The sequence below is a fragment of the Macrotis lagotis genome, chromosome 1, assembly GCF_037893015.1.
Source record: "Macrotis lagotis isolate mMagLag1 chromosome 1, bilby.v1.9.chrom.fasta, whole genome shotgun sequence".
Classification (NCBI taxonomy): Eukaryota; Metazoa; Chordata; class Mammalia; order Peramelemorphia; family Peramelidae; genus Macrotis; species Macrotis lagotis.
In genome coordinates this window covers 113990597-114017245 of record NC_133658.1, presented here as the reverse complement: position 1 = coordinate 114017245, position 26649 = coordinate 113990597, and the positions used below count along the sequence as shown (strand labels likewise).

Below are 26649 nucleotides of genomic sequence, written 5' to 3'. Positions count from 1 at the left end.
GGTGATGATGGATATAATGCAGTGCATGACAAAATATACTCAATTAATTATTACAAGAAATCCAAAAGACATCCAGGATTCTCTACAAAATAAAGTTTACCAATAGCAAGCAATGATAGAACTTAAAATGTCAAAATGCTATTTTTTGGGGAAATAGAAAAAGGTGTTTAAAATAATGAATTAAATGCAATACTTACCACTTTTACAACATGAAGGGCATCTTCATCTCGTACTGGTTTATTAATACATGGAGAAGCTACAAAAGTATTGTGAAAATAGTTATTACAATAGAAACAAACATGAAATGAAAAATGAAATTAACCACTTGTTATTCTTCTCTTTGTTGTTCATTCATTTTTTAGTTATGTCTGAGTCTTCGTAACCCTATTTGGGATTTTTTGCAATATAATTGACAGATAATGAATTTTTTTTTCAAAAATTACTTCATTTTACTAATATTGTATATTTTATTCATATTATAAAATAAAGGAATAAAATTATATTTTTTCAACTTTATATATTTCAAAACTGTTGTTCTCCCCATATTAACCCAAATTAAAGGGAGTAATGACTTTTTTTCCAAAATAATTCACTGTTAGATTTCTATTGTGTGAGAGATTAGAATCTAAGCATGTGACAAACTTTTAAGGAAAAATAAAACTTTGGATTACCATGAAATGTGATTAAGAGGCATCAATCATTCCCCTTCTCTCATGTTCTGTCTTTTAATATCTATAGACTCCTCGCTACTTGCAAACTTGCCCAACTCTCCCCATCCTCATAACAAAACCGGAAATAAACAAAAACACTCCTCTCAACTTCTTCAACTACTGTCTTTCCCCTTTACAATCAAATTCTAAAAAGAATCACCAACACTTGCTGCTTCAATATTCTTACCTCCCACTCTGGTCTATCCCTTGGCATCTGACTTTAAACATGACCACTTGACCTATGTTATCTCTAAGATAGCCAATGAAATCTTAAGCTGAAAAGTCCATTGGTCCTTTCGAAATCCCTATTCTATTTGACCTTTGAAGCTTATAATGTTAATAATCATCCCTCCTTCCTAGATACTCTCTACTCCTCTTGACCTCCAAAATACCACTTGCTGTTTCTTCCTCTACCTCTCTGAGCTAGGCTCCATCCTTGACTCTTCTCTCTTGTCTCACTCTTCCTTAGTGACCTCAACAGCTCATCTTTCTGCATCTCTAATTTATATATCCAGTCCTAATTTCCTTCATAAATCATAATCCAACAATACCAATTACTTGCTGAATATTTACAACCAAGTTATATCAAATGCATCTCAAAACTCCAACTGGGTAAAACAGAATTTGTTATAATTTCCTCCATCCCATCCCTCATTCAAACTTCCCTATTTTTCTTTCCAGTACAGCATGGGAGTCCTAAATGACTTGGCCTTATCCTCCCTCATCCAACCAGCTTTCAGGTACCTAGGTGATGTGGTGGACAGAGAGAGCAAGGATTGATTGATTGATTGATTGATTGATTCCAAATCTAGTTTTGGACACTTAACAGCTGCATGGCCCTGGGCAAAATCACTCAATCTCTGTTTGTCTCATTTTCTTCAACTACAAAATGAGAATTATAATAACACATACCTCATTAAGGCTGTTGTGAAATTCAAATGAAATAACAATTGTAAAATTCTTAGGAAAGTATCTGATATAGAGTGATGAGGTTCTCTATTCTTGAAAAAGACTATGACATCAAGTGATTCTATGACACACACATGAATTGGATTGGGGGTGGGGGTGGGAGACTAGTCTAAGTCACCAGCCTCACTTTCTCCTCTGGAGCCATTTGGGTCCAGAGGCCAGATAAGAATCAGGATAACTGGAGATGGCCCTGGATGTGAGGCAATCAGGATTAAGGGATTTGCCCAAGGTCACACAGTTAATAAATGTCTGAGGCTAGATTTGAACTGACTTCAGGGACAGTGTCCCCACCATGCCATCTAGCTGCCCTTAAGTCCTACATAAATCCATATTACCTTCCTCTCCTCACTTTTTCCAATTCTTTCACTTCTAGCTCCCCAACATCTGTTAAATCCAACTCTTTCTTTCTATTAATCCAGGTTCAACCCTACTTCAGGTCCTTCTCCCCCTAGAACTATTGTAAGAGCTTCCTGATGGGACTTCTTGTTTCTAATTCAATCCAAATCATTTTTCACATGGCTGCCAAACATATTCCTAAAACACAAATCTGAGTATGACATTCCATTAAAAAAATCTTCAGTACTTCTACTGCCCTTAGGATAAAATACACTGTACAATCCTCTAAGTTTTAAATTCTTAATATGAATTCCCATAGGCACTGATAAAATTCCAATGAATTTGGCCTACTAACTATTCCCTGTATATATCTTTCCATCTCTTGCATAGAAGCCCAGGAAATCCCTCTTGTTGGACATGTCCTTCTGTTTCATCTGTGTCAAAGAACCAATATCTTCCTTCAAAGCACCCCTCTGGTGCTACCTTCTTCATGTGACTTGATCTGTTTTAAATAAATCATTCTTCTGTGAAAGATATTTTTTCTGACTGAGGCTAAACAGTTTAGATTTCTTGTCCATCACTGTTCCCCACCAAAATCCCAATTATTGATGATGTCTTCTCACTGATTCCCCCCATACCCAATTAATCACCATATCCCATCAGTATTTCCATGATAATAGCCCTTTTGTGTATCTTTTCTTTTCCATTTCTATTATTTAAGTTAAGACTCTTATAATCCTAATACCTGGATTATTAACAGAGCCTCCATGATCTTCTTCTGCCAATTATTTCAACTTCCAATCCATACTGAACACTAGCCATACTAATCTTGTTAAAAAATATTTCAACTCTGTCTCTTTACTCAAAAATCTTTAAATGGCTTTTCATTTCTCACTATCATTCAAGCCATTCCATAGTCTGACCCCCTAACTTACATTTCCAACATCATTTTCCATTATTACTAACACAAACCTTAACCATATATATTGGTATGTTATTCTTCTCCCTAACCCTGGCAGACTATAAATTTCAGGAAGACAGGAATGCCTTTTTCCGACTCTATCATTCCCAACACCTAAGCACAAAGCTTAGAACACAATAAGCACTAAGCAAATGTCTGAGTTTCAGTTTCGGAATCGGGGGGGGGGGGGTGTTGCTCTTAATACTGTGCTTTTAGCTTGTTCCCAATCTAGTCACTCTCCCTTGAGGATAGTTTGCTTATTCCTCTCATGCCAACTTTGCCACCCTATCCAAAACCTAAGAATTTTTCAAGCCCCGAATCATGTCCCATCTCTCCATGAAATTTTCCTCATCTGGGATCTTGCCCTCTCATAAAACCGATGACTTTGTGTCTGCAGAATAAATACTGCTACATAATATTACTTAACAACTACTTATCATCAATCAATAAATATTTTTTAAGTACTCACTATAGGTATGTCAGACACAGTGCTAAGTAGGCCGGTCTCAAAGCATTTCCATTCTAATTAATAAGACAACAGGTAGAAGGATAAGTATATAAAAGATATTTACAAAATAATTAAGTTATAACATCAGAGATGAAGGCATTAACTGAGTAGGACTGGAGAGTTGGAAGGGGGAGGGAGAGGATTAAGTTTTGTTTTGAGAGAAGTCAGGGACTTTAAGGTGGAGATGAGGAAGAAGAGCCTTCTGGGCATGAGAAGTAGCTACAAAGGCATGGAGATAGTGTTGTATGTAAAAAACAAAAAGTAGGTCAGTATGGCTGAAGCTTACAGTGTATAAAGAGCAATGTATAGTACAACACTAGAAAGTTAATGAAGACAGTTAAATGTCAAATAGAGCAGTTTGTATTTGATGCTACAAGAAATGTCATTAGAATTTATTGAGTGGGCAGAGGTTGGGTGAAATGGTCAGACCTGTGCATGTATGTATACATATATTTTTGTATTTGAATGTGTTATATATATATATATATATATATGTATTTATACATATAAATATGTATGTGTGTGTATGGACAGCTAGGTGGCACAGCAGATAAGCACCAGGCTTGGATTCAGGAAGATAATTTCAAATATGGCCTTACACTATTAGCTGTGTGATCTTGGGCAAGCCTTAATCCTATTTGCCTCAGTTTTTTCATCTTTAAAATAATCTGGAGAAAGAAGTGGCAAACCACTCCAGTATAATTGCTAAGAAAACCCCAAATGGGATCGCCAAAAGTCAGACACAGCTGAAACAATTTAACAATAATAAATAAATTATATATGAAACTAATTTAGATAAAGCTAATAACTAAACTTATGGGAGTGGTTGCAGTCATTGAGTGAGAGAATATAAAAAGAAAAGAGAAGTTCCAGAAATAAAGTCAAAATTAGTGGGTGTGGCATGAATGAAGATTCAGCAAAAGAGACAGAAATAATCCAATAACAGAAAATAGTGTTATGAAAAACCTCTAAATGATGAAGTATTTCAGAAGAGAAGGTGGTTAACAGTGTCAAAAAGACAAGAGAGGTCAAAACTGACAAGGGCAGAGGAAAGATCTGTTTCAGCTGATTCAGAAGCCAGATGGAAAATTGTATTAGACAAAGGCAGAGAGGAAATCGAAACACCAAGTGCAATCTGCTTTTTCAATAAGTATAAAGAACTTGAAATACTGGCAATAGCTAATGGGTATAGTAGGGTCTAGTAAGGTTGGCTTTTGTTTGTTTAAGGATGGAGAGACTTGAGGATATTTGAAGGCAACAATGAAAGAGTCAGTGTATAGGAAAAAACTTAAGACTGGAGAGAGGTAGGGATAGGAGTGGTGAAAATGCACAGGAGAAGACAGAAGGGAAAGGAATCAAAGGAACATACAGAAGCATATACCTTGGCAAGGACAGGATGCTACCTCTTCAACAAAGACTAGAATAAAACTTCACTTGGCACCTGAGGTAGTGCCTAGTTTCGTGTCCCTCCCAGAAGTTCATCATGTCTTCATCACCATTCTGCTACCTCAAGTCTGGATAGCACCTCCCTCAGTCTCCTGTCTCCTCTGATTGGAAGGCTGGGGGCCGGAATATTCAATTCCTCCCAAAGCCTTCCTTTAATGGGAGCTATAATAGATTTCCAGCTCATTTCACTCTCCATCTGCAACTGTTATTTCAAATTCATGAAATAAGATACCCCAAGAGTCCCCCTCTCCCCTTTTCTGCCAGCTTCCTTTTGTGTCTTCTTCCCTTTAGATTGTAAGTTCCTTGAGTGTAGGAAATGTATTTTTCTTATTTGTATTTCCAATCCTAAGCACAGTGCAGATGCTTAATAAATGTTTGTATTTATTGTCAGGAATGCTACCTGGAATGATAAAAGGAAGCCCATGAAAGAATGGTCTTCAAATGAGTAGATAAGGGGAAGAATGCTGTTGGAGGCTTTAGGAAAAAAAGAGATTTTGAAATCAATGTGGAAAGTAGGATAAAGAGTCAATTAGGGAGGAATAAAAGACTGTCAATGTGTAGTGAGAATCCAGAGATTAGATGATATGAAGCTGTAGAATATATAGTCCATGACTTCTCCCAGTTCAATGCCACATGGGCAAGAAGGAAAGAAGCAGATGCCCTCACTTGCTTCATTAGGCATGGAAGCGACAGTGTAGAATGAATAGATAGTTGGCCATGGAGCCAAGACTTGGGTTCAAGGTCCACTTTTGACAGAATGTTTCTATAATTCTGGACAAGACACTTAACCTCTCAGTGCTCTAGGGCAGTTCTTAGACTAGAAGTTTCAGGCAAGGTGTTGATCTGTATTAGCAGAGAATGTTCCTCATCATAAGATCCTTATACCAAATCATAGGTTAAATCCATATTTATATTCCTAACTGGACTGAACTACCAGAGGAGGACTTGTACCTGTCTTAAAATTCTTTGGTTCTTCCACAGCACCTGGCCAATTTGATATTTTCTGTTCTATATGATAATAATAATAATTATTTAATAATTTAATCACAACTATCCTATTATTAGTAATACCATTTCACAGATATTGTAGCTGTGAAATAGTAGCTCAGAGACTTTAAGAAAGAAACATGGTTACTTAAAATGGCAGTCAGTATTTGAAACCAAGTCTCTTAATTCTTAAACCATGCTGAATAGTCAGTGTTTCCAAAGATGTCAAAACATTTAATACTGTTTAAAATAAGGGTGTCTATCAAGTAAACTATGTTTTAAGATATATAAAAAATACATCTTTCCATTATTTTCTTCAAATAATCCACAATACAACAGTAACATCAGGGGTTGTCTTAAAAATCTAAACCACAATTTCTCTTCTCTCCACATTAAATACCGTAACTGATAACTATTGTTACCTATATATTCACTTCTCTTTTATCAAAAGTATTCAATAGATTTCTTAAGTACCTCAAACTTGGTGCTAGGCAGCTTATCATAACAGGGAAGTATCTAAACATTAAAAGGGTTCATCAAGATATACAACCTTGATTCTCGAACTTTTAACACCCCATATCTTTCTCTCAGTCTATCAAAATCTTTTCATGTGGGTCTAAACTACTAGCAAGACTGTGACACTTCTTTCTTAAACAGAAAAGGATTCCGCCTGAATACTTTCAAACAAACAAACAAAAATAAATAAAAACACGTCATGAGGACCCAATGATATACAAGTACCTAATATAACTTATTTAGGTAAAAGTAAACCTTCTGCTATAAGAAATTCACCTGCTTTCAAAATTCAAGTTAGCCATATTTTGATATAAATTGTTTAAAGACAGACTAATAAATGCATTTTGTTTCATGTGGAGAGACAGACATAGTTTTAGAGTAAAGGAAGTACTTTTCGATACAGACATGCCTCACAAATTTGATAGGCATAAAATAAAATTTCCAAAATGAGAAATTGGTTTTACAAAAGGATGCAGCACAGTACTTTCTTTACATGGCAAATTCCAACATTTGAATTAAAACCACTCATTTGATAAACATTTGAGAAATCCAAGTTTCTATAAATACACCTGTTATATAAAGTAAGACACACCTGCATGCCAAATACCAAAAGTAGAAACAAGCTATTTTTTGCTTTAAAATAATCTTAAAACATCTATTTTTTGTACACAAACTAGAAATATTCCAGTGATTTAAAATACCTGTCTATGACAGACTTCCATCTGTCTAAAACTGAATTAGTTCTATAGACCTTGTAATAATGATAGCATAATAGGAGCTCATATTTACATAGTCTTTCTAAGGGATGTTGAGCTTATAGCTAATAAAATATTACATCTTACATCTAGATGCATGCCTTCATCAGCCAGGGAAGACAGAAGGATGTACATTCCTAGAGCATAAGAACTATCTTTTGCCTCTCTTTGTATTAAAAGCACTTTAAAAAGTGCCTAGCACAGAGTAAGTATTTAATAAATATGTATTTCCCAATTTGCATAAACTTCTGAAAGTACTCTGTGCAAACTGGGAAGTTTTCACCAAAGGTGCACCAGGACCCATGATAGTATCTTGAACAAGGAAAAGGAGGCATCACAGAAGAAACAAACTTTGATGGAACTGTAGTAACTTTCTTCCACCAGTTCTATTTCCTAGAGAGGTGTAAGGGAAGATTATCAGGTTGGGGACCAGAAAACCAACCTTTGAGGTTTTGATTTTGCTACTTAGAAAACTAGAGATAAGTATTTAAACACACTTTGTCTCAGTTCTCTCTTCTGCAAAGCTGGCAGAATGTAGTAATGCCATGTCTTGTCTATCTTACAGGTTTAGTATAAGGCTTAACCTGGGTTATTAACAGGCAAAAACACTGCAAATCTTCAAGTGCAATATAAATGTTGTGGTGGTGATGGCAGTGGTGGTGGTGGTGGTAGTATTAGCAGTAGTAGTAGATATAAAAGGTGTGAATTATTATGCAAATAAATGATACTGGTTTTACTTCATGTAATAAACACAGTGGAGAGAGAACTGAACTTGGACAAAAAATACCTAGGTCTAATTCCTACTTCTGTTATATGTTAGTTGCATGATCCTAGTCCAGTATCTTAACTTCTTGATACCCCAGACAATTCTCTAAAACTTCAAGTTGCAGAGGCAGGGTCAATCTGAATTAGCAAAAGAAGTCTCTTCCATCTGGGATCTCTTGGCAATAATAAAATCAGGTCCAGAATCTATCCCTACCCCCCATCTCCTACCTTCTGTGCCCACCACACAAGGACCACAACCAAATATAATTAAATATAAGATCAAGTGAACTGATTAATTCCTGCCTTCATTATTTGTGTTGGTGCTACCAGGAAAATGGACTGGGCCTCCTAGAGATGTGACTAGGGAGACCTGGCCAGTAATTTGACTGGACTATCTGTTTTAGGTGGGTAAGAGAATAATGGGGAAGACCAGAATCACAGGGATGGCTTTTGGAAATAATTCTGATAAAATTATGATTGATCACAAAGGCATCTAATAACTGTTGCTGTAATTTACTTGAAAAAACTTTAAAGAGAGGCAGTAATTTGACTCATAGCCTCACTGGCCTAAATGGTATGATGGGGAGCAAGGGAAAGATAAACACAAACAATCTGACATGGTTTCAAGAAGCTGGGTGCCTGGGAGGGACTCTTGAAAGTAAACCATGGGGGGGGGGGGGGCTAGGTGGTGCTAGTGGATAGAGCACAGGCCCTGAAGTCAGGAGTACCTGAGTTCAAATCCGGCCTCAGACATTTAATAATTACCTAGCTATATGGCCTTGGGCAAGCCACTTAACCACACTGCCTTGCAAGGGAAAAAAAAAAACTAAAAAAAAGTAAACCATGAATATAGTTCTTATCTCTATAAAACAGGTTAGTCTATCAAATAGCAGCTTTCTATTTGAAGCCAAGATTACTTGGAATGGGGGAAGGAATAAGCAATTATCTAGTGCTTGTGATGTACATATAATATCTCATTTGAGTATCGCAACAACTCTAGGAGAAAGATGTGATTATGATCCCCATTTTGCAATTGAGGAAACTGAGACAAGTCAAAGCTTTGTAACATGCAAAGGACCATAAAGTCAAGTTTTGACACAACATCTGAACTCAGATCTTTCTTGTCTCCAGGCCCAACACTCTATCCACTGTATCATTTAGCTGACCTCTCTTTTCTGTCTAAATTACTTAGAACAAAGTAAAATTATTAAATTTATTATTACTCAATGTAGCATAGAAAAGTAGATAGAAAGCCAGTACTGGACTCAGGAATACCTGAGTTCAATGCTGGTCTCTGGCACATATCTGAAGTCTGACCCTGATCAAATCATGTAACCTCTGACTTTTACACCATAAGGCTATAAATTTCAGAATAGGTTGAATTGATCTAAAAAGATTCTTTACAAGGAAACTTCCTGTACCAGTGAAGACATATAGTTTTGATTTCTATTTAATAAGATATGTGTTTTTTAGTCTGCAATCAATTGTTTTACATGACTTGTTATTGGATTCATAAGATTTTGGATTAATTTATCAGGAAGTCATATCTTTATCCCTTTAGGATTTGGTTTTTCCTGGCATATTTTCAATTATTTCATTTTTGTTTGTTTTTGGTCTGGGTCTACGATTTTTCAAAGATTATTTCATGGAAAGTTTGTTCATAAAGTTTATATATTGGTATCTCTGAAAGTTGTCTCAGGCACCAGAGGCTATAGATTTGCCCAGGGTCAAAAAAATTGTTATTATGTAGGAAAGCAGGACTCAAGTTCATGTCTTTCTTACTTCAAATTTAAAGATTTATCAACTATACAATACCATCTCACTTCATCATAATTAGGTCTCTATGCAATGTTATAAAATGGATGGGTTTTCTATCCTTTATTTTAGACAATTTTTTGATAATTAGTATCAAATACAGATAACAAAACAGATAACTTCATGTATTTTTTTTTTTTGGTTTTTGGTTTTTGCAAGGCAATGGTGTTGTATCCATGTACTTTTAAAACCTGAAATGCAATAATATTCAACTATATAATAGCATCCTATTTTATATTAGATTTATCTTTAGCATTTTATTGACCTTTTCGCTCTTCTAATGCTTACTAAGTCAAGATAAGTTTAGAGCTAAGGCAAATAAGTCTAAAATATATAATTGATTCAATTTACATCAGGCTACTTTGGTGGGTATTTGTTGTCCAGTCTACAAAAATCAAAATATTATGGGTTTTTATAAAATTGAATATGATCAGAGTTTCTTTTATTATGCCTGTAAATAATGTAACATCAAGAATAAATATTTTATGTGACTTAATGGGCAATGGAGTGATATGTGCTAAGTGTAATTAGACTTCAGTATATTATCAAAGATGATTTGCATATGGGAAGTTGTGGAAGAGACATTGCAAGGGTACATAACGACTACTAAAGGCATTAAAGATGTAGGAGAGATGGACAGACAGATAGACAGATAGACAGACAGACACACACACACACACACACACACACACACACACACACAGACTGCCCAATATTCTTTGCAGGATGAATGAAGAAACATGGATAAGAGTAACACATGAAAAGGGCCATGTTATTTGAGGGTGGAAGAAGAGCCCACAGAGTCACTGAAGAATTCACACAGTTCACTTGATTTTTCTATCAAAGATATCAATTCCCTTTATATCGACATGCCAAATTAAAGGAGATATCAAGGAAGAATGGAAAGAGCACCAGCTCTGGAGTCAAAGAGTCTGGGTTAAAACTTCGTATTTTACCCTTATTAACTATATGATATTAGGCAAGTCATTTAAGCTCCCTGCTCTTTAGTTTTCTCATTTGTAAAATGAGGAAGTTAAATTCTCTAATTCCTGGAGTAACTTCCACCTCTAGATCTGTGATCTCATGAAATGTTTGTTTGACCCAAGAGCCTCTCTCCAAAGCTTAACAATTCTAAACATAAACTCTTATTCCTAAAACTCATTCCTGGGCTCTAGAAGTTCAAACACCTAAATAGAGTTATATTGAAAGTGATAGGAAAGTTTTCAGAAATCAAGTACAAAGTACATTTTCAAAGACAGACAAATGATTGCTTTAGTTTCCTGGCTCCATATCTTGTACCTGAACCAAGCCCTCTGTATGAGAACATATTCTCCTCTTAGTTCCAACTATTGTACAAATAATGAATTTTATGGCTCTTTAAATGACCTACTTTTCTTAAAGCTACCTCTCTAAGTCATCATGCAATAAAAGAGAGTGGGCAAAAGTACTTTCAGTATTCAGGACCAATATCTAGTCCTTTATGTTACTCTCTTTAAAAAACATATCATAGCAATTGAAAAGAAGACTCTCCTAGCCCTCCCAACTGCAAAGGCTAACACAAGATTCAAGTCAAACAAGCCTGCCTAATCGAGATGTTTTTCAACCACAATATGAATCTATGTAACTTTCTTTCACTTCCAATCAGGAGCTGTGTGTTGGTGGACCATCCTTTCCCATTTATTCACAGAACTATTATTTGATTCAGGACATAATCTTCAATTCATTTTCCCCAGTATTTGACATTATACTTATATATACAGCTATTCTCATATGTTCTGTGACCTAAGTATTATTGAAAAAGTAAACACTTAAATTTAGAAGAACTGAAAATGACAGTATTATTAGCACCATCACAAAGATTTCTTAAACTAAGCTGTCAATACCATCAATAATATAGTACATTATCTGAGAAATAAAGGTGATAATGGATATGCCTTTCTCCATTATTTCCTCAAGCTATTTAAAGATTCAAAGTGTACTTCGTGTAGAGTAATGTTTTCATACAAACACAAATAATAAAGGAATGGAGTCTGATATAGTTTTCCTGGTTGCTGACACATTTGCCTAATGATAACTGAGCCCTTCTTCTTCAGAAACTGTTTTTCTTGACTTTCCTATCTTCTATTTTCATCATCTCCTAATCAAGTTAGTGATGTCACCTTTGAGAATTCTCATTAAGTGGTACTCAACAAACCTTGAGAGGAAGTTGTAGTCTTCATCTGCCTCTCCACTGAATATGCATATTTTCAATCTCTCCTACCTGAAATAAATTTTTAGGGAGCTATGTCTTTACTACATACTAAGCACATGGCAGAAAAAATAGCCTGCATCTCCAGGGAATAATTAACAAAGGACACTGTGTTCCATCTTCATGATAAAATACAGATTTCCTATTAAAAGGCAAATTCATCATTTCAAAAAAAGTTAAATAGGATGGCACTTAAAAAGTAATTCCAGCTGGTTAAATTTAGGACACAGAAAAAAAAATTGATTCAAGAAAATTCTCTGGGTCTTTCATTTGATTGTGAATTGTATTAACGTTCATTTAACTTTGAGCCCTTGCCTCTCAGGATTCGGCTCTGAGAGAGTCAAACAAGTGGCAGTAGGCATGCTGGGTTCGGTAATACTGCCTCTCAGATTTAAATAATCTGTTTTACTTGGATTGCAAATCCAAGTACGATCTCATACACATTGACACATTTTTTGAGACTGATTTTGTAAGCAGTGTTGATATTTTCTTGGACTGTTTGGCCTCTTCATGTGTCAATTTGGCCTTCTCTCCTTGTTCCCTTGCAGCTCTGGCCTCAAACTTCTTTGAAGGCACTGTCCTGCTTGATGTGGGAAAAAAAAATCACTGGTGAGACTAATTACTAATCTGATCTCAAATACTAATAGTTATGTCCAGGAACCTTAGGAAAAGCTTCTAACTATCCAAAACCTAAATTTAGCAGAAACTTTGATAAAGCCAGAGTCCAAGAAGTTATTTTCTGTGCACAGCTATGTTTTGGTACCTGGAAATTCTGATGTCTGCATATATTTCCCATACCATTAGATCATTCCTTTTTAACAAAAAATAATCCCTCCAAATAAATCTAATTCTCATTAGAGATGTCTCACTCAAATATCATTCAAAGGAGTTGGTCATTATAAGAGAAAAGGCTATCCTTAATATTATCACAATCCTTCCTTTTAAATCATGTTCTTTTCCAATGTTTTAGAATGTGCTGGATTTAGAAGCTGGGAAGACCTGAGTTCTAGTTCAGTCTAAGCCACTTAGAAAGTTTGTGATCTTGAGCAAATCAGTTAAATGTTTCTCAACCATAAAATGAGGATCAAACAGGCCCTACCTCCCAGGGTTGCTGTGATGATCAAATTCAATAAATATCCTAGGTAAAGTGCTTTGTCAGCCTTAACATGTTATATTAAATGAGAACTACTACTATTAGGAATGTTTTAACAAGATAGCTTTCCTTCACTTACAATGTCTAGGGGTAAGTGTATATTGCTTGATTAAAAAAAAAAATTATATCAAGAATAAATGAGAAGCAAAACAAATTTCCTTTCTTCTTTCCTCCCATCTTAAACATGCTTTTAAAAATCCCCCTCCCCATTTTTCTTTTGGGACAAGAACTACACGTGTGCTTTCAATTCTTTTTTTCCTATTGTAGACCAGTTCCGGGCTAATTTTATTAGTTCACTTTTACAACCTAACATTTTCCTTTTGAAGGCCTAACTGCAAACATAATCTCATATTACCTGCCCCAGGACTAGCTAGCATTTTTATAATTATTCGTATTATTACTAACAGTATCTATTGTTATTAATAATAGCATTTATGTTGTGTTTTAAGGTTTGCAAAGAATATGTTATTTCATTTGAGCCTTACAACCACCCTGTAAGGCAGATGCTATGATTATCCCCATTTTGCAAAATGAGGAAACTGAAGTTCAAAGAAGTCAAATGACTTGCCCAGGGTCATATAGCTAGGAGGTATTAGAGATAGAATTCAAATTCAAGTCCTCCAGATTTCAGGTCGAACTCTCTATCTCTATCTCCTAGCTTCCCTGCTCATCTACTTCTTTCAGGGACCGGATTCTCTCTGCCTGGGTACATTTCATGGAGGAACCAAGGATTTGTACCTCATCACCTACACAGAAGCAGCCCTATCTTAGACTCATGCTCAGGCACTGAAGACATCTCCCAAGGCACCAGTTGACTAGGCACAAACTTTGAGAAGCTTGCAAGTGTTTCAGAGAGGGGGTTGAAGAAAGAAAAAGGAAAAAAGGCTTATTACCTACCATTCAGAAATATCCACAATAACTAGGCATAGCAGGTTGGGTTAAGGTCTGCACAGAAGCCAAAGCCAGGAATTTCATTGCCTTTGTTGGCTCATGTCACTACCTTAATTAATGTCACTTTCTCTGGTTTAATATCGGAACAAGTGACAAAAGTGCTTCTGGATGAATTGTGTTTTCCTAGGACTGTATGGCACACTCACCCGCCGCAGTCTGACAGAGGGATGTGCCAGTTTTATTTGGCAGTCACAGTGTGCCAGCTTTAGTTTTAGTAGTTTAATTTGTGGCCGTTATAGGTTTTGAATCCGGCAAAGTATGCACAATGGTCTCATGGAACCTGTTCCATACACAAAGTTTACACAGTGGAAAAGAGAAAGCAATGGCTATAAGGTGATTAGAGAGAACTTCTCCTGGCCACAGCTGGTCTTGTATGCATTCCTAGAAATTTAAGAGCCTTTGGGGATGTGGGTAAAGTGGTCATAAGGAACAATTCCCTGATTCTTTTTTTTTTTCCTGCCTGGTTCTACAGTGAGTGTGAGACTATCATCAGGGATATGGATATGGTGCTTAAAACTCAATTTTATGCAAAATCCATTATTCAAGAAGCAAAGTTTATATACATGACAGATATTGGAGGAACTGGTCTTCATGCAACAACTCCTGTTAAAGTCTAGTACACTCAGCCTTGGGTGATATAAAATGCAAAGAATCAGACCATGCATTGAGCAAGGAGTGCTGAACTACTTTTATTTTTCTGGGTTAAAAGGTTTCTCTGATTAGCATTCTGAAGTTCTTTTCATTCAGATTTTCTCCCCCTTCACCTCCTTTGTGTGATTACTCACTGAAGACGCATGACTTCATGGGGAGGAGAGTTGATGCTGAGTTCTTCCCAACTTCTATTTGCCCTTTTGAAATTGAGGGTTCTCTGCTTCAGCAGGTTGAGGATCTGGCTTTGACTGCACCTGGCTTTGCTAGAGAATAGGAATATTCATCTCAACCGAGGACCCGCTGCTTGAGCGCTGGAGGACCTTGCAGGAGAGCATCTCTGGTTGGAAACTTCATTACAATACTTACTCTTCCCTACAGGAAGCAGTAATTCTGATTCACCAGAGTTAGGGTTTTGCCTGACACAGCCACAGGAGCTACTGTTTGACTTTCAAAATTAATCAACCTCTAAGCTAGAGTAGAAATGGCATATCCTTTCACCTTAAGCACAAAAAGCTCTAAACAGACTGCAGCTTTAACATCCCTGGATGGGAGTTTCGGCCCCTGATACTTAAACTTGAAGCACATACTGGGTTTCTGGCATGCTTGTGCCCATCCCCATCTGCTAGACTGGCACAGTGCCCACTCAGAAGGTGTGATGCCAGTTTCAATAGGGCATAGGTGCCAATCAAAGATGGGTTTGGAGGGGCAGCCTGCAGAACGCAGCAAAAGTCAGCTCTTCTGCCAGAAGATCCTCCTGTTATCATATAATGCCAATGAAGGGCCACATGCTTCATTGCATGGGATCACATTGCATCTGTAGATGCTTCTGGCCATCAATGGATGTCTTTCCACCGAATCTTTTTTGTATGCTTCCAGTATCCTTGCTTGGAACCCTTTAAAGAAAAGTTATGCCCGTCATGTTAATCAAGTGCCATCCCAATCTCTAGCAGGGAAGTCTTGGAAACACTGAGACAGAAGCAGTCAATAGTAGAGTTTGGTTTTGTTGTTGTTGTTGTTTTTTGCTTTTTCCATTAAGGTTGCTTCCTTTTTCACTGAAAAATCCTTTCCTATAGAATATCATATATTATCAAGGAAAGACATGTGCAGTGAGATGGAGAAGAATAGATGAGCTTTAGAAGCAGTACTCATCGTCTGCCCAAGAATTTGGACAACCAGAAGTTACATTTACATGCATAATACTGATAAAAAGCCACACTCATGATTCAAATAACAATAGCAATATCAAATTAAGTGACTATTAAAATTCTTTTTTTGTATCTTTCAAATTCAATGATTCTCTTGTTAGTCAAGTTTCACATGTGCACACACACAAACACACACACACACACATAAACACAGAATGTCTTTCCAGAAAGGCTCCCATTTTTTTCTTCCTCTGTAAAGCAAGAGGTTATCAATCTGTGGTCCACATACTTCTTCTATTTTTGTTTTAAATATTTTGAGGACATTTCAATCAATTGGTTTCCTATGTAATCCCATGAGTTTTATTTTATGGATTTAAAAACATTACCGTTAAGAGGTGCCCATAGACTTCACCAGACTGCCAAAGCAGTTTATAACACAAAGATTGTAACCTCTGACCTAAAGATAATTTATGATTCACAAGGAAAACAACTCTCCCCTTCTTTTATAGAGAAGCCAGAAGCTCTAATAGTTACAAAGAATTTTCTTATTGTAGAAGAGAGATCATCTCAGGAAGACTGAAAATTGACTGAGTCTTACCTACTCTTTATACTGTTCCTCATTTATTTCCTTTCTCAAACTCCCTGGGCTCAAAAGAAGGCTTACTACATAATTCTTCAGTTATATTGACATAGTGTGTCTAATCCAATGCATTTAACCCAAATAACAAGTCTACAAGAGTTTAGATAGGAAATATTAAATTCCCTATTTAAAAAAAAATCAGATAAAGGCATCTCTAAGGCAGAAGATAAGTAGCATGGTAAAGAGGTTTAGAAAACCAATCCTGAATTAAAAAGACCTGGATTCAAGTCCTCCCTCTGATACGTAATAGTTATGTGATATTAGGAAAGAAACTTAACTTCTTCATGCCTGAAATAATTCTCTAAAGCTAAATTATCCTTGAATTAGAGAGCTGTGTAGAAGGAACAAGAGATTCTACCAATGAAATAACATGTCTAGACCAAAAAAAAAATACAGAGAATTATATTCTAGTTCTTCATAAATTGAGTAGCAATAACACAATAAATATTTTAAAATGTTTCAAAGAAAAATCTATAGTTATAACTAACATGATGAGAATCAGTTAAGTGAAATCTAATAAGTTTCATAAATTTTGATTTAAAAGAGACACTTGGGAATCAACCCAGTCTAACCCCCTCATTTTATGGATGAAGGAACAAAGCTCAAGAGAGGTCAAGTGGTTGGTTGGAGGCCACACAAGTATAAAGTGATGGGTCATCTGACTTCAAATCACACTTTTTTCCACTGAACTATCCTGCTTGTGATTAACAAGTCTCTGTATGAAATGAATGAAATGTCATAACCTTGTTCCAAGATTTTCATCAAGGTCCCTACAGATTATAATATTTTGTTGAGAATTTAAACAAGTCAAAAGGGCATTGGTCTTAAAGTCAAAAGATGGGTTTTAATTTTAATTCTTTTGCTTATTGTAGGACCTTGGAAAGGATATGATGGTAAATATCCTTCTAAAAATATGCATAGCACTTAATTTAATCTGCACTATTAACATTTTTCCCATCCCTTTATTAAGTCTAGACAATCATCACTATCAAAAAAAGCAAGCCCTGATTTGTAGTGTTGATGTATTTCTAAAACATACATGTTCAGACTAAAAATTTAACAATTATCTCTTGCAATCCATTAAAAGCTAGTTCCAGCACACTCTTGAACATTGGATAAATCAGTTTCTTCACCCATAAAATTAGAAAATTGGACTGAATGATATCTAAAGTCCCTCCTAGGTTCAATGTCTAGCACCCTATGACAAGCTGAGTATAACCTAGGTTTAGTGACAACAGCTAAAAGATTTTTCATTGAAACAAGAAATACTGGAGATAAAACTATTTTAGCTCTAACATGTCACAAAACAGACATAAAAAAGAACATTTTGAGAAATTTGGCAAAAACTTAACCTATAATTTGCTCCTCTGAGTTCTTATTAATTATGAGCTCCCATGCCTTTAGGGCAGGTAATGAGCATAACATGACCTTTAACATACGTTAGTATGTACTTATTTACATAACTATGGTGACTTAAAAAATACATATAATGTGATGATGCTGCACCTTAGATGGCTGTGATTTATTCAATTTGTATTTTATAAATACTTATGGACATGTTTGTCTCTCTTAGTAAAATGTAGGCTACTTGAGGGCAAAGATCACTTCTTTTTTTGTCTTTTTATCCCCAGTACCTATCCTCAAAATGAGTAGGTGCTTAAGAAATGCTTGCTACGGGATTGAGGGCAACTAGGTGGCACACTGCATAGGCTAGGTACAAAAAAGATACATCTTCATGAGTTCAAATGCAGCTGGGCAAGTCACTGAATCATGGTTGACTTAGTTTACTCATCTATAAAATAAAATGGAGGAAAAAAATGGCAAACCATTCCAGTATCTTTGCCAAGAAAACACCAAACATAAAAGAAGAGTTACACATGACTAAAACAACTGAACAACAACAAATAGAAGTCTAGATCCAAAGTCAGAAAGACTTGAATTTAAATCTGGCATCAGAGATTTGTCAGCTATGTGATTCTGGGCAAGTCACTTAATCCTGTTTTACTCAGTTTCCTCATTCTATCTGTAAAATAACCTCCAATATTTTTTGCCAAAATCACAAATGAGGTCACAAAGAGTCAGATATGACTTAAAATATTGAACAACAATAAAAATTGATTGAAGAAACTAGAACTTTGATTGCTCTCCTCTTCTATAAGGCCAAGAAACTATGAATCAGCATTCAAACAAAAGAACTCAAATTATCCACCAAGAAAAAGAAATAATTAAGTTTGCTAAATTCAACAACATTCCTCAACTTAGAGCTCTCTCCCCTTTACTAGAGTTCTGTAAAATAATTTTTCTCATCTGATGCTAGGGTCATAGTAATTTTTTTTCCTTCCCTTAGTTTGTTTTTTTCTTTCTGTCTGTCTCTCTTTCTCTTTTCTCCCCCTTCCCCTCCCTTGTTCTCCTTCTTTACAAAGCATCATAAGAATCTGAACTTTGTTCTTGTATTCAGACTATTTTTTTCTTTCAGGACAACTATTCCTACAAATGCCACAGGCACACTATCACTCCAAGTTGATTATAAATATCAAAACTTCCCTGCCCCTTCACTTTTTCTGTAAGATGCTGATTACTGAAGGGCCTTGGTTATTGATCTCAAAGCTACAGGATGGTGAACATGCACAATGCAAGAGAGATAGTAGCTAGTTTATTCCCAGCCTTAGGCAACAGAATCTGATGAAGTACCTGCCAAAGCAACATATTTTGGAAAGAATCATACCTGAAAAGAATGTTATCGGTCACAAAAGTATTAAGGAAAACTTGAATTTATCAGCTTCTTCTTCATGTATTACATTGACATAAGATAGGACAAGAATAAAGATGAAATATAGAAACTTTATGTAATTCCATAAAGATTAGCTTGTACATCTTGAAAATTGCCATTCAAACATCAGTTTGATAGATTTATTGCTGATGGCTCTTCACCAAACAGTTGACTCTATAATTTATTGGCATCATTTCTGATAGAAAGTGGATATTCTGGAGGTACTGCTCTCATTAGGGACATTGAAATATCTGGCCTCTTCCCAAAACAGCTAAACCCATTCTGAGAGCCTTTCTAAAGTGCATATTCTCGAATATTGCTGATGTCTGCTTCCTAAATTTCAAAGAGAACCTTGAAATGTTTCATAAAAGAAAACTTGAGTGAAGTAAGCAGAATGACTTAGAGTTTATACACAACTGCAATAATTTTAACATAACACTAAAATAAAACTTAAACTCTTTGTAAGTGGAATGATAAACTTTGGTCCTAGGGAACAGATAAATACACTTAGGTGGAAGAATATGTGTGTGGAATGCCGTTTATATACTGTCACTATGCTGGCTGACTTAACTTTTTCACTATTATAGGAGAGGGCATGAATGGATGTGTGTATTGGGGAGGGAAGGGGATAGGAGGAGCAAATATATCCAAAAAATGTCTTTAAAAGACGAAAAAAATCTATAAATATTTTTCAAGGGGAAATTTGATACAAATACTATTTAGCAATCTAGAATAAATGAGTAATGACCTAGAATAGATGTAGTATTTGTTAAAAAAAATTAATCTTTTTGCATTTAGCTTTTCCAAAATTATAATAAAAAATAATGCCAAATGAAATATCTGCTAAACAAATGCATTCTCTTTCTTACAACAGAAATCAATCAGTATGAATACTGAAAATTAATTTGAGATGAATGCATGCCTTTCTTCTTTGTACTCTGTATTAAAATATCTTGCTACTATGTTAAACATGACTCAACTGTATTAAACTGAATAGAACTCCTCTTTTATGCTTTTCTTTCAGGGTTACTTATGTAATTCTCAAACCAGAGGAATTCATATAGTAGGTATTATTTACAAATAGGTCTCAATTAGTGTGAAGAATGAATCTTTCAAAATGGTCGAATTGTTGGAGTTGACATGACATATATATGCATTAGACTGGAACCAATTACCCTATTTTACATAATTACAATTTTTAATAATGTGAATTTGAAAACATGGCCACATCAGAGAATTCATTATTCTCATTAATCAAGACCTATCTGTGGTTCTGTTTTCTCTGTCAAAGAGAGTGATCTATGGATTGGAAAGAACAGAACAAAAATGGCTAACACTTATTTTGCAAGAAGAGCATGAATAAAACAAGAGGGCTCCCAACTAATATTGTTGAGTTCAAGTCACAAGGCCCAGAAGGACCATAACCTTAGGAACTGAAAGAAGTGGGAGATATGAGCCACTGCTAAATGAGATCTTAGACAGTGATGAATATAGAAAGGGATACAGAAAGGGATAAGGCAAATGTTCTGATTTTCAAAAATAGGAAGTTTGCAGACTAGAGGTCAATAAGCCTGTTTTATCTATCTATCTATATAATACACACATGTATTTTAAAGCTCACATTTGAAGAAAGAGGAAAAAGTACTATATGAACAAAAAATGTTTATAAGAACTCTTTGTGTGGGGGGTAAAAACAAAATAAACAACCTAGAAATTAAAGAGATGCCTATCAATTGAGGAATGACAGAATAAGTTGTGATACAAGAATGTGATGGAATTACTGTGTTGCTCATAGTATCTTAAATGATGAAATAGATGATTACAAAACAACATGACTCATAAAACTTCATAATTCACAGTGAAGTAAGCAAAACAAGGGAAAAATTATACTATAAAATAAATTTTACAAAAACTAAGCAATTTTAAGGACTTTTATAAAGTGATGAAAACGAATAAGAACCTACAGATCAAGTGATACAATAACAACACAACATGTCAAAACAAATAATTTTGAAAGTTATAAGAACCACAGAGGAAAAAAATTCTTGGTTACTGCATGGTTAAATAAAACAAATTTCCCCTAGGAGTTCTATATAATGGATAGATAGATAGACAGACAGATGTATAGATAGTAGCTTTATTTCTATTTGTTTACTTCATGTAGTATATATTATACATTCACTCAGAGATATACACACACACACACAAACATATATATGTATATACAGACATATATACTTATGTCTCATTCTGCATCTTAGATCTATTGCCTCTATAATGGATAACATGTTTTATCATCAGTATTCTGGAAACATAAATGATCACAATTGTTACAGCTTTCAACTGATAAGTATTCCCTAAGGTTACAGTTGGTTTACTTTTTGTTTTGTTTTTGTTTGGTTTTTTTTTGTCAACAGCTCTAATTATTAGGAAGCTTTTCCTGAAATCTAGCCTAAATTAACATCTTTACATCTCCTACCCACTGGTCCTGGTATTGCCCTCTAAGGCTAACTAGGAAAAAAAATCCCCTTCCCCTGAAAGTTCTTCAAATCCTAACAAAGTTACCCTGCACAGTCTGAGTCTTTTCTAAACAAGCCTAGTTTCTTCAACTGATTCTCCTATGAGAAGGACTCAAAGCCTTTTACCATTATGACTGTCACCTTCCAGCTTACCCATATCCATATCCATGATGCCAGGAAGCAAATACAAAACTTTGGATGGGTACAGAAAGGTCAAAATACAGTGCAATTCTCATCATCTTAGTTTCATTTACTTTTTCTGATTCCACTTCAAAATGCAGGCTCATTAGGGGCAGCTAGGTGGCACAGTGGATAGAGCACCAGCCCTGGAGTCAGGAATACCCAAGTTCAAATCCGGCCTCAGACACTTAATAATTACCTAGCTGTGTGGCCTTGGGCAAGCCACTTAACCCCATTTGCCTTGAAAAAACCTTAAAAAAATGCAGGCTTATACTGATCTGTCCATACTTGTCCTAGGAATAGAAGTCAATTCTTATACTAGAATTAGTCATTTCAGAAAGGCAATATCCTCCACCTTTGGATTTTTGCTTCTTTTATCCTTTCATTGTGACTGTCCTACTACTCAGGAGCCTTGGTCCTAGCAATATCTTCTTACATATCTTTTCTTGAACCTAGAATTTCACTAAATACTTGCCTAATACTTCTTGGCATTTTACTATTATATGAAATAAGTTTTTGAATTATCTCTTATTTTAAAAATTTCCATTTGGAAAACCTATTATTTTCTAATCACATAAAGCAATAGTCAAAAACAAATACATCTAAGAATTGCCACTGATACCTTACCTAAATATATTAATCCAAATCCTCCAGAACCGATCATATTACCCAACTGCCATGTTTTTCTTTCTGTATCTTTCAGAATCATGCCTTCTGGAAGGGGAATAGGAAGTTTGGATTTCTCTTGCCTTCTGGGCGCCATGATTCCTACAAAAGTTAAAAGGGGGTATGAGTATTATAGCAAAACAAAATCTTTATCAAATAAACTGTTTTCTAGTTACAATCAATTTTACGTATATATATATGTGAAATTGATTGTGTATATATATATATATGTATATATATATATGTATATATATATATACACGATTTCATTTAAACTGTTAACTGAACAAAAATCAGAGTTCATCCAGTAAATACATTAAAGAATGGACCATTTTAGATTCTCAGTACCATAACCATATTATTTTTCATAGTTTAATGCTTAAGATGAAATCATATAAAATCAGATGTTTATAAAACATTTTCAACAGTGACAATAACATCCCCCATCTGGTCCTTCTACTTCAAATCTATCCTCACTACAATCTATCCTTCACCCAGACACCAAAGTTATTTCCCCTCAAGCAAAGATCTAATCCTATCACCATCCTTAATCAAAAAAACTCCAATGGCTCCCTATTGCCCCTAAGATTAAATATAAACTGCTTTATTTAGTATTTGAGAAGCTTACAACTTAGACCTATCTTATCTTTTGAATCTTGTTAAAAGAATCCCTCACACATTTTGCATTCTAGCCAATCTGGTGTACTTGTTCCTCTGGTCTCCATATGATTGCAGATTGTCTTGCTCCATACCAGAGTCACAGTGGTTAAAAGCTCAAGGCCTAGAATCAGGAATACTTGAATTCAAATCTACCCTCAGACATTTGTGACCTCTGTGACCCTGGCAAATCACTTAATCTTGTTTGCCTGCCTAAGGTTTCCTTTCTGTAAAATAAGCTTTAAAGGAAATGGCAAACCTTTGTATCTTTAAAAAAAAAACCTGAAATGGGTTCACCAAGAGTCAGCCACGACTGAACAAAACAACAATGAGATATTAAGTGGAACATCCTCTTTGGACTTCAAGGTGGCACGGTGGAAAGGGTGCCAGGACCTAGTGTCCTGAATTCAAATGTGACCACAGATATTTGCTTGCTCTGTGACTGGGCAAGTCACTTAATAGCAAACTTTAGTATCTTTGCAGAGAAAACCCCCTGGGCAGTATTACTACGAAAAAATAACAACAAAACATCTATAATATATTCTCTATCCATCTCTGCCTCTTCAAGATTCCACTCCAAAACCTGCCTTCTACATGAAACTCTCCTAGTCTCTCCTCTAGCTCCCAACAATCAGTGACTTTCCCCCAGTGTTACTTTGAGTCTATTTTATATATACATCCTCATATGTACCTATTAGAATGGAAACATCTTGAAGGCAGAATCTGTTTTATTTTTGTCTTTGTCCTCAGCATGTGGCATAGTGAACAGCATTTAAGAAGTACTTAATAAATATTGGGCTGATTAATGATTGTCTACTTACAACTAGAATCTACTTCCTGCAAAATAGTAGTTATTACACACTGTTATTTGTCTTAAACATAATGATGTCATTTTCGTTTTCTTTGATAAGGAAGGAAAAGAACCAGCCTACCAAATCATTTCCTTTTAGTTGGTAGGATTCAAGAATGTCATAGACTTCCTTCTAACTCAATAGGAAATGAGTCAATTAACCTTATCATAAATATCCTAACAAGCAGCTTGTGCCCTCCAATGTACTTTGTATCTGTGTGTGTGTATAGATACCTAGATACATATATATACATACATGTATAAAAAATATATATTTACATATATACACACACACACACACACACACACATACACACATATATACACAGATACTGTTCCCAAGTAGGATGTAAACTTCTTGGAAGCAATAACTCGGGGGCGAGAGCAAGGGGAAAGAGGAATACCTGTACTGCCAGTTCCTAGTACAGCCTGAATTTCATTAGCAGTTAATAATTGACACTTTTTAACTTGAAAAAATTCTTCCTCCTAGTCACCAAAATATTTTGGTAAAAGTGTTCATAAAGAACAGCCTTGGAGTCAGGAGACTGTGACTCTTAAAGAGTCACTTATTTCCAACTGCCTTGCCTAAAATTAAATTAAAAAAAAGCAAAACAAGGACAAAATAATTAAAACAATGGAATTTTAGGAAAATGAATCAAAATGCTATTAGAGCAACAGGACACATTATAAGTATATTTGGGTACAAACCAGCAATTAAGGGGGTGAGCACAAGTTATGGGAAAGCAGAATTGGTCTGCTATCATGGGATTTAAAAAAAAGTTTTCTGTATGGATGGAAGCATACCCTAGATGCTCACCCTATATCTTGCAGTAGCCAAGGCTATCTTCTCTGATGCATGTCTTCTTTTGGCTCCATTGCTTTCCTTTTTCCTCTCTTTCACTTCTCCATCTCCTTCATATGAGTGTATCCTTAAAAAACCCTTTCTTTTCTGGGGTCAAGACTAAATCCGACTCCTCACCACTTTCAACTTTAAGGAGAATGCTCCTGGCTAAAGGCCCTAAACATCAGAGTGAACAAGTCATGGGGCTTTTCAAAGTCATACAGGGGCAGAAGTGACTCATCCAGAGAGCCAGAATTGGCTTGGCAAAGAGGATCCCACGTGGCCAAGCCAAGGGGCCCGGCCGCAGCCAAGATTCGGGCTAAGGCGGAGGCTCTCTCCATTTGGGGGAAAATGCTTTCCCTTTCCTTATGCTACTTTAGGGTATATCCACATTGAAAGGCCTATTTTCTTAGGGTAGGTACCAGGCTAGTCTCATTTTATCTATTATGGTTGTCTTCTAGTTACAAGGAAACAATCTGAAACAAACCGGGCCTGCCTAGTCTTCCCCCCAGTCAAGCCTTCGGGAGGAATACAGGATGTAAACAAAACTTTTGGGGCAAAAAAGGGGCATTCTAGTTATAATAAAACAATCTGAAACAAACCGGGCCTGCCTAGTCTTCCCCCCAGTCAAGCCTTCGGGAGGAATACAGGATGTGAACAACTTTTTTTGGTGGGGAAAGGGGGAATTACCTGCCTCTAATCATTTTTCAATCCACTCCTGCCCACTTAGACCAAAAAAAAAATGTTTTTGGGAGAGTGAAGGAAGGTGTATGGAGAGTAAAGGAGCAAAAGCTGCTGTAACACAGAAAGACCTTTTTTTATAAAGAAAGTCACCATTAACTGAGCGCTCGGATCAACACGGAGGCAGCTTCTCCGTTTGAATTTTGGGGGAACTAAAGGGCAGCGGGGAGGAAGGGGTTAAGGGGGCGGTTGGGACGCGGAGGGGCGGCCAGGGCCGAGGCGCCCAAGGCCGGGGCGGAGCCGGGCGGAGCGGCCAGCGGCCCCCCAAGCCTGGCGGCCCCCCAAGCCTGGCGGCCCCGCGGCCACGGGGGGAGGGAAGCGCGAGCGGAGCTGAAGTTTGGAAAAGGGAAGCCGGGGGGGGGGGGTCGGCTCAGGCCCCGCCAAAGGAAAAAGAGCGACTGACCGGTGCTTTCAGTAGTCCACCCTAGGCTGGCCAGCCGCCCCCAGACTCCGCGGTAGCCGCTCCGGGCTGGAGAGAAGGGCTGCGGTGGGGGCGGGGAACCGGGGCCGCGCCTCCGAGGAGGGGCGGGGCTCGCGTGGGGGAGGGGCCTCCGAGGGGCGGGGCCCGTGGGGGGAGGGGCCTCCGAGGGGCGGGGCTCGCGTGGGGGGCCTCCGAGGGGCGGGGCCCGGTGGGGGAGGGGCCTCCGAGGGGCGGGGCCCGGTGAGGGAGGGGCCTCCTAGGGGCGGGGCTGCCGCAACCTGGAGGCTTGCCGTGGCATGTGGGCGCTGTGGGCAGGCCCACCCATGCCCCTCCAGTTCCGCCCGCCTCTGGAATAGCCTGTGGTCACTGGCTGCTTCACATTTGGGGGACTATAAAACGCCTCCTGTGTTTGGGTTGGTGGGTGAGGTCATCTTCTATAGGAAGGACT

General features: G+C 36.7%; 1 protein-coding gene across 1 annotated transcript in view; it reads right to left on the bottom strand.

Moving 5' to 3' along the window:
• Nucleotides 1-26311, bottom strand: part of VRK2 (VRK serine/threonine kinase 2) — a 101681-nt gene extending 75370 nt beyond the window's left edge. The window contains exons 1-3 of the mRNA XM_074206630.1: nucleotides 26184-26311; nucleotides 22653-22793; nucleotides 198-256 (exon numbers count right to left, since the gene is read on the bottom strand). Coding sequence (XP_074062731.1) covers nucleotides 198-256; nucleotides 22653-22788 — 195 coding nt within the window. The 5' untranslated portion in view covers nucleotides 22789-22793; nucleotides 26184-26311. The remainder of the gene's footprint in view (nucleotides 1-197; nucleotides 257-22652; nucleotides 22794-26183) is intronic.
• Between the last annotated feature and the right edge of the window lie 338 nt (nucleotides 26312-26649).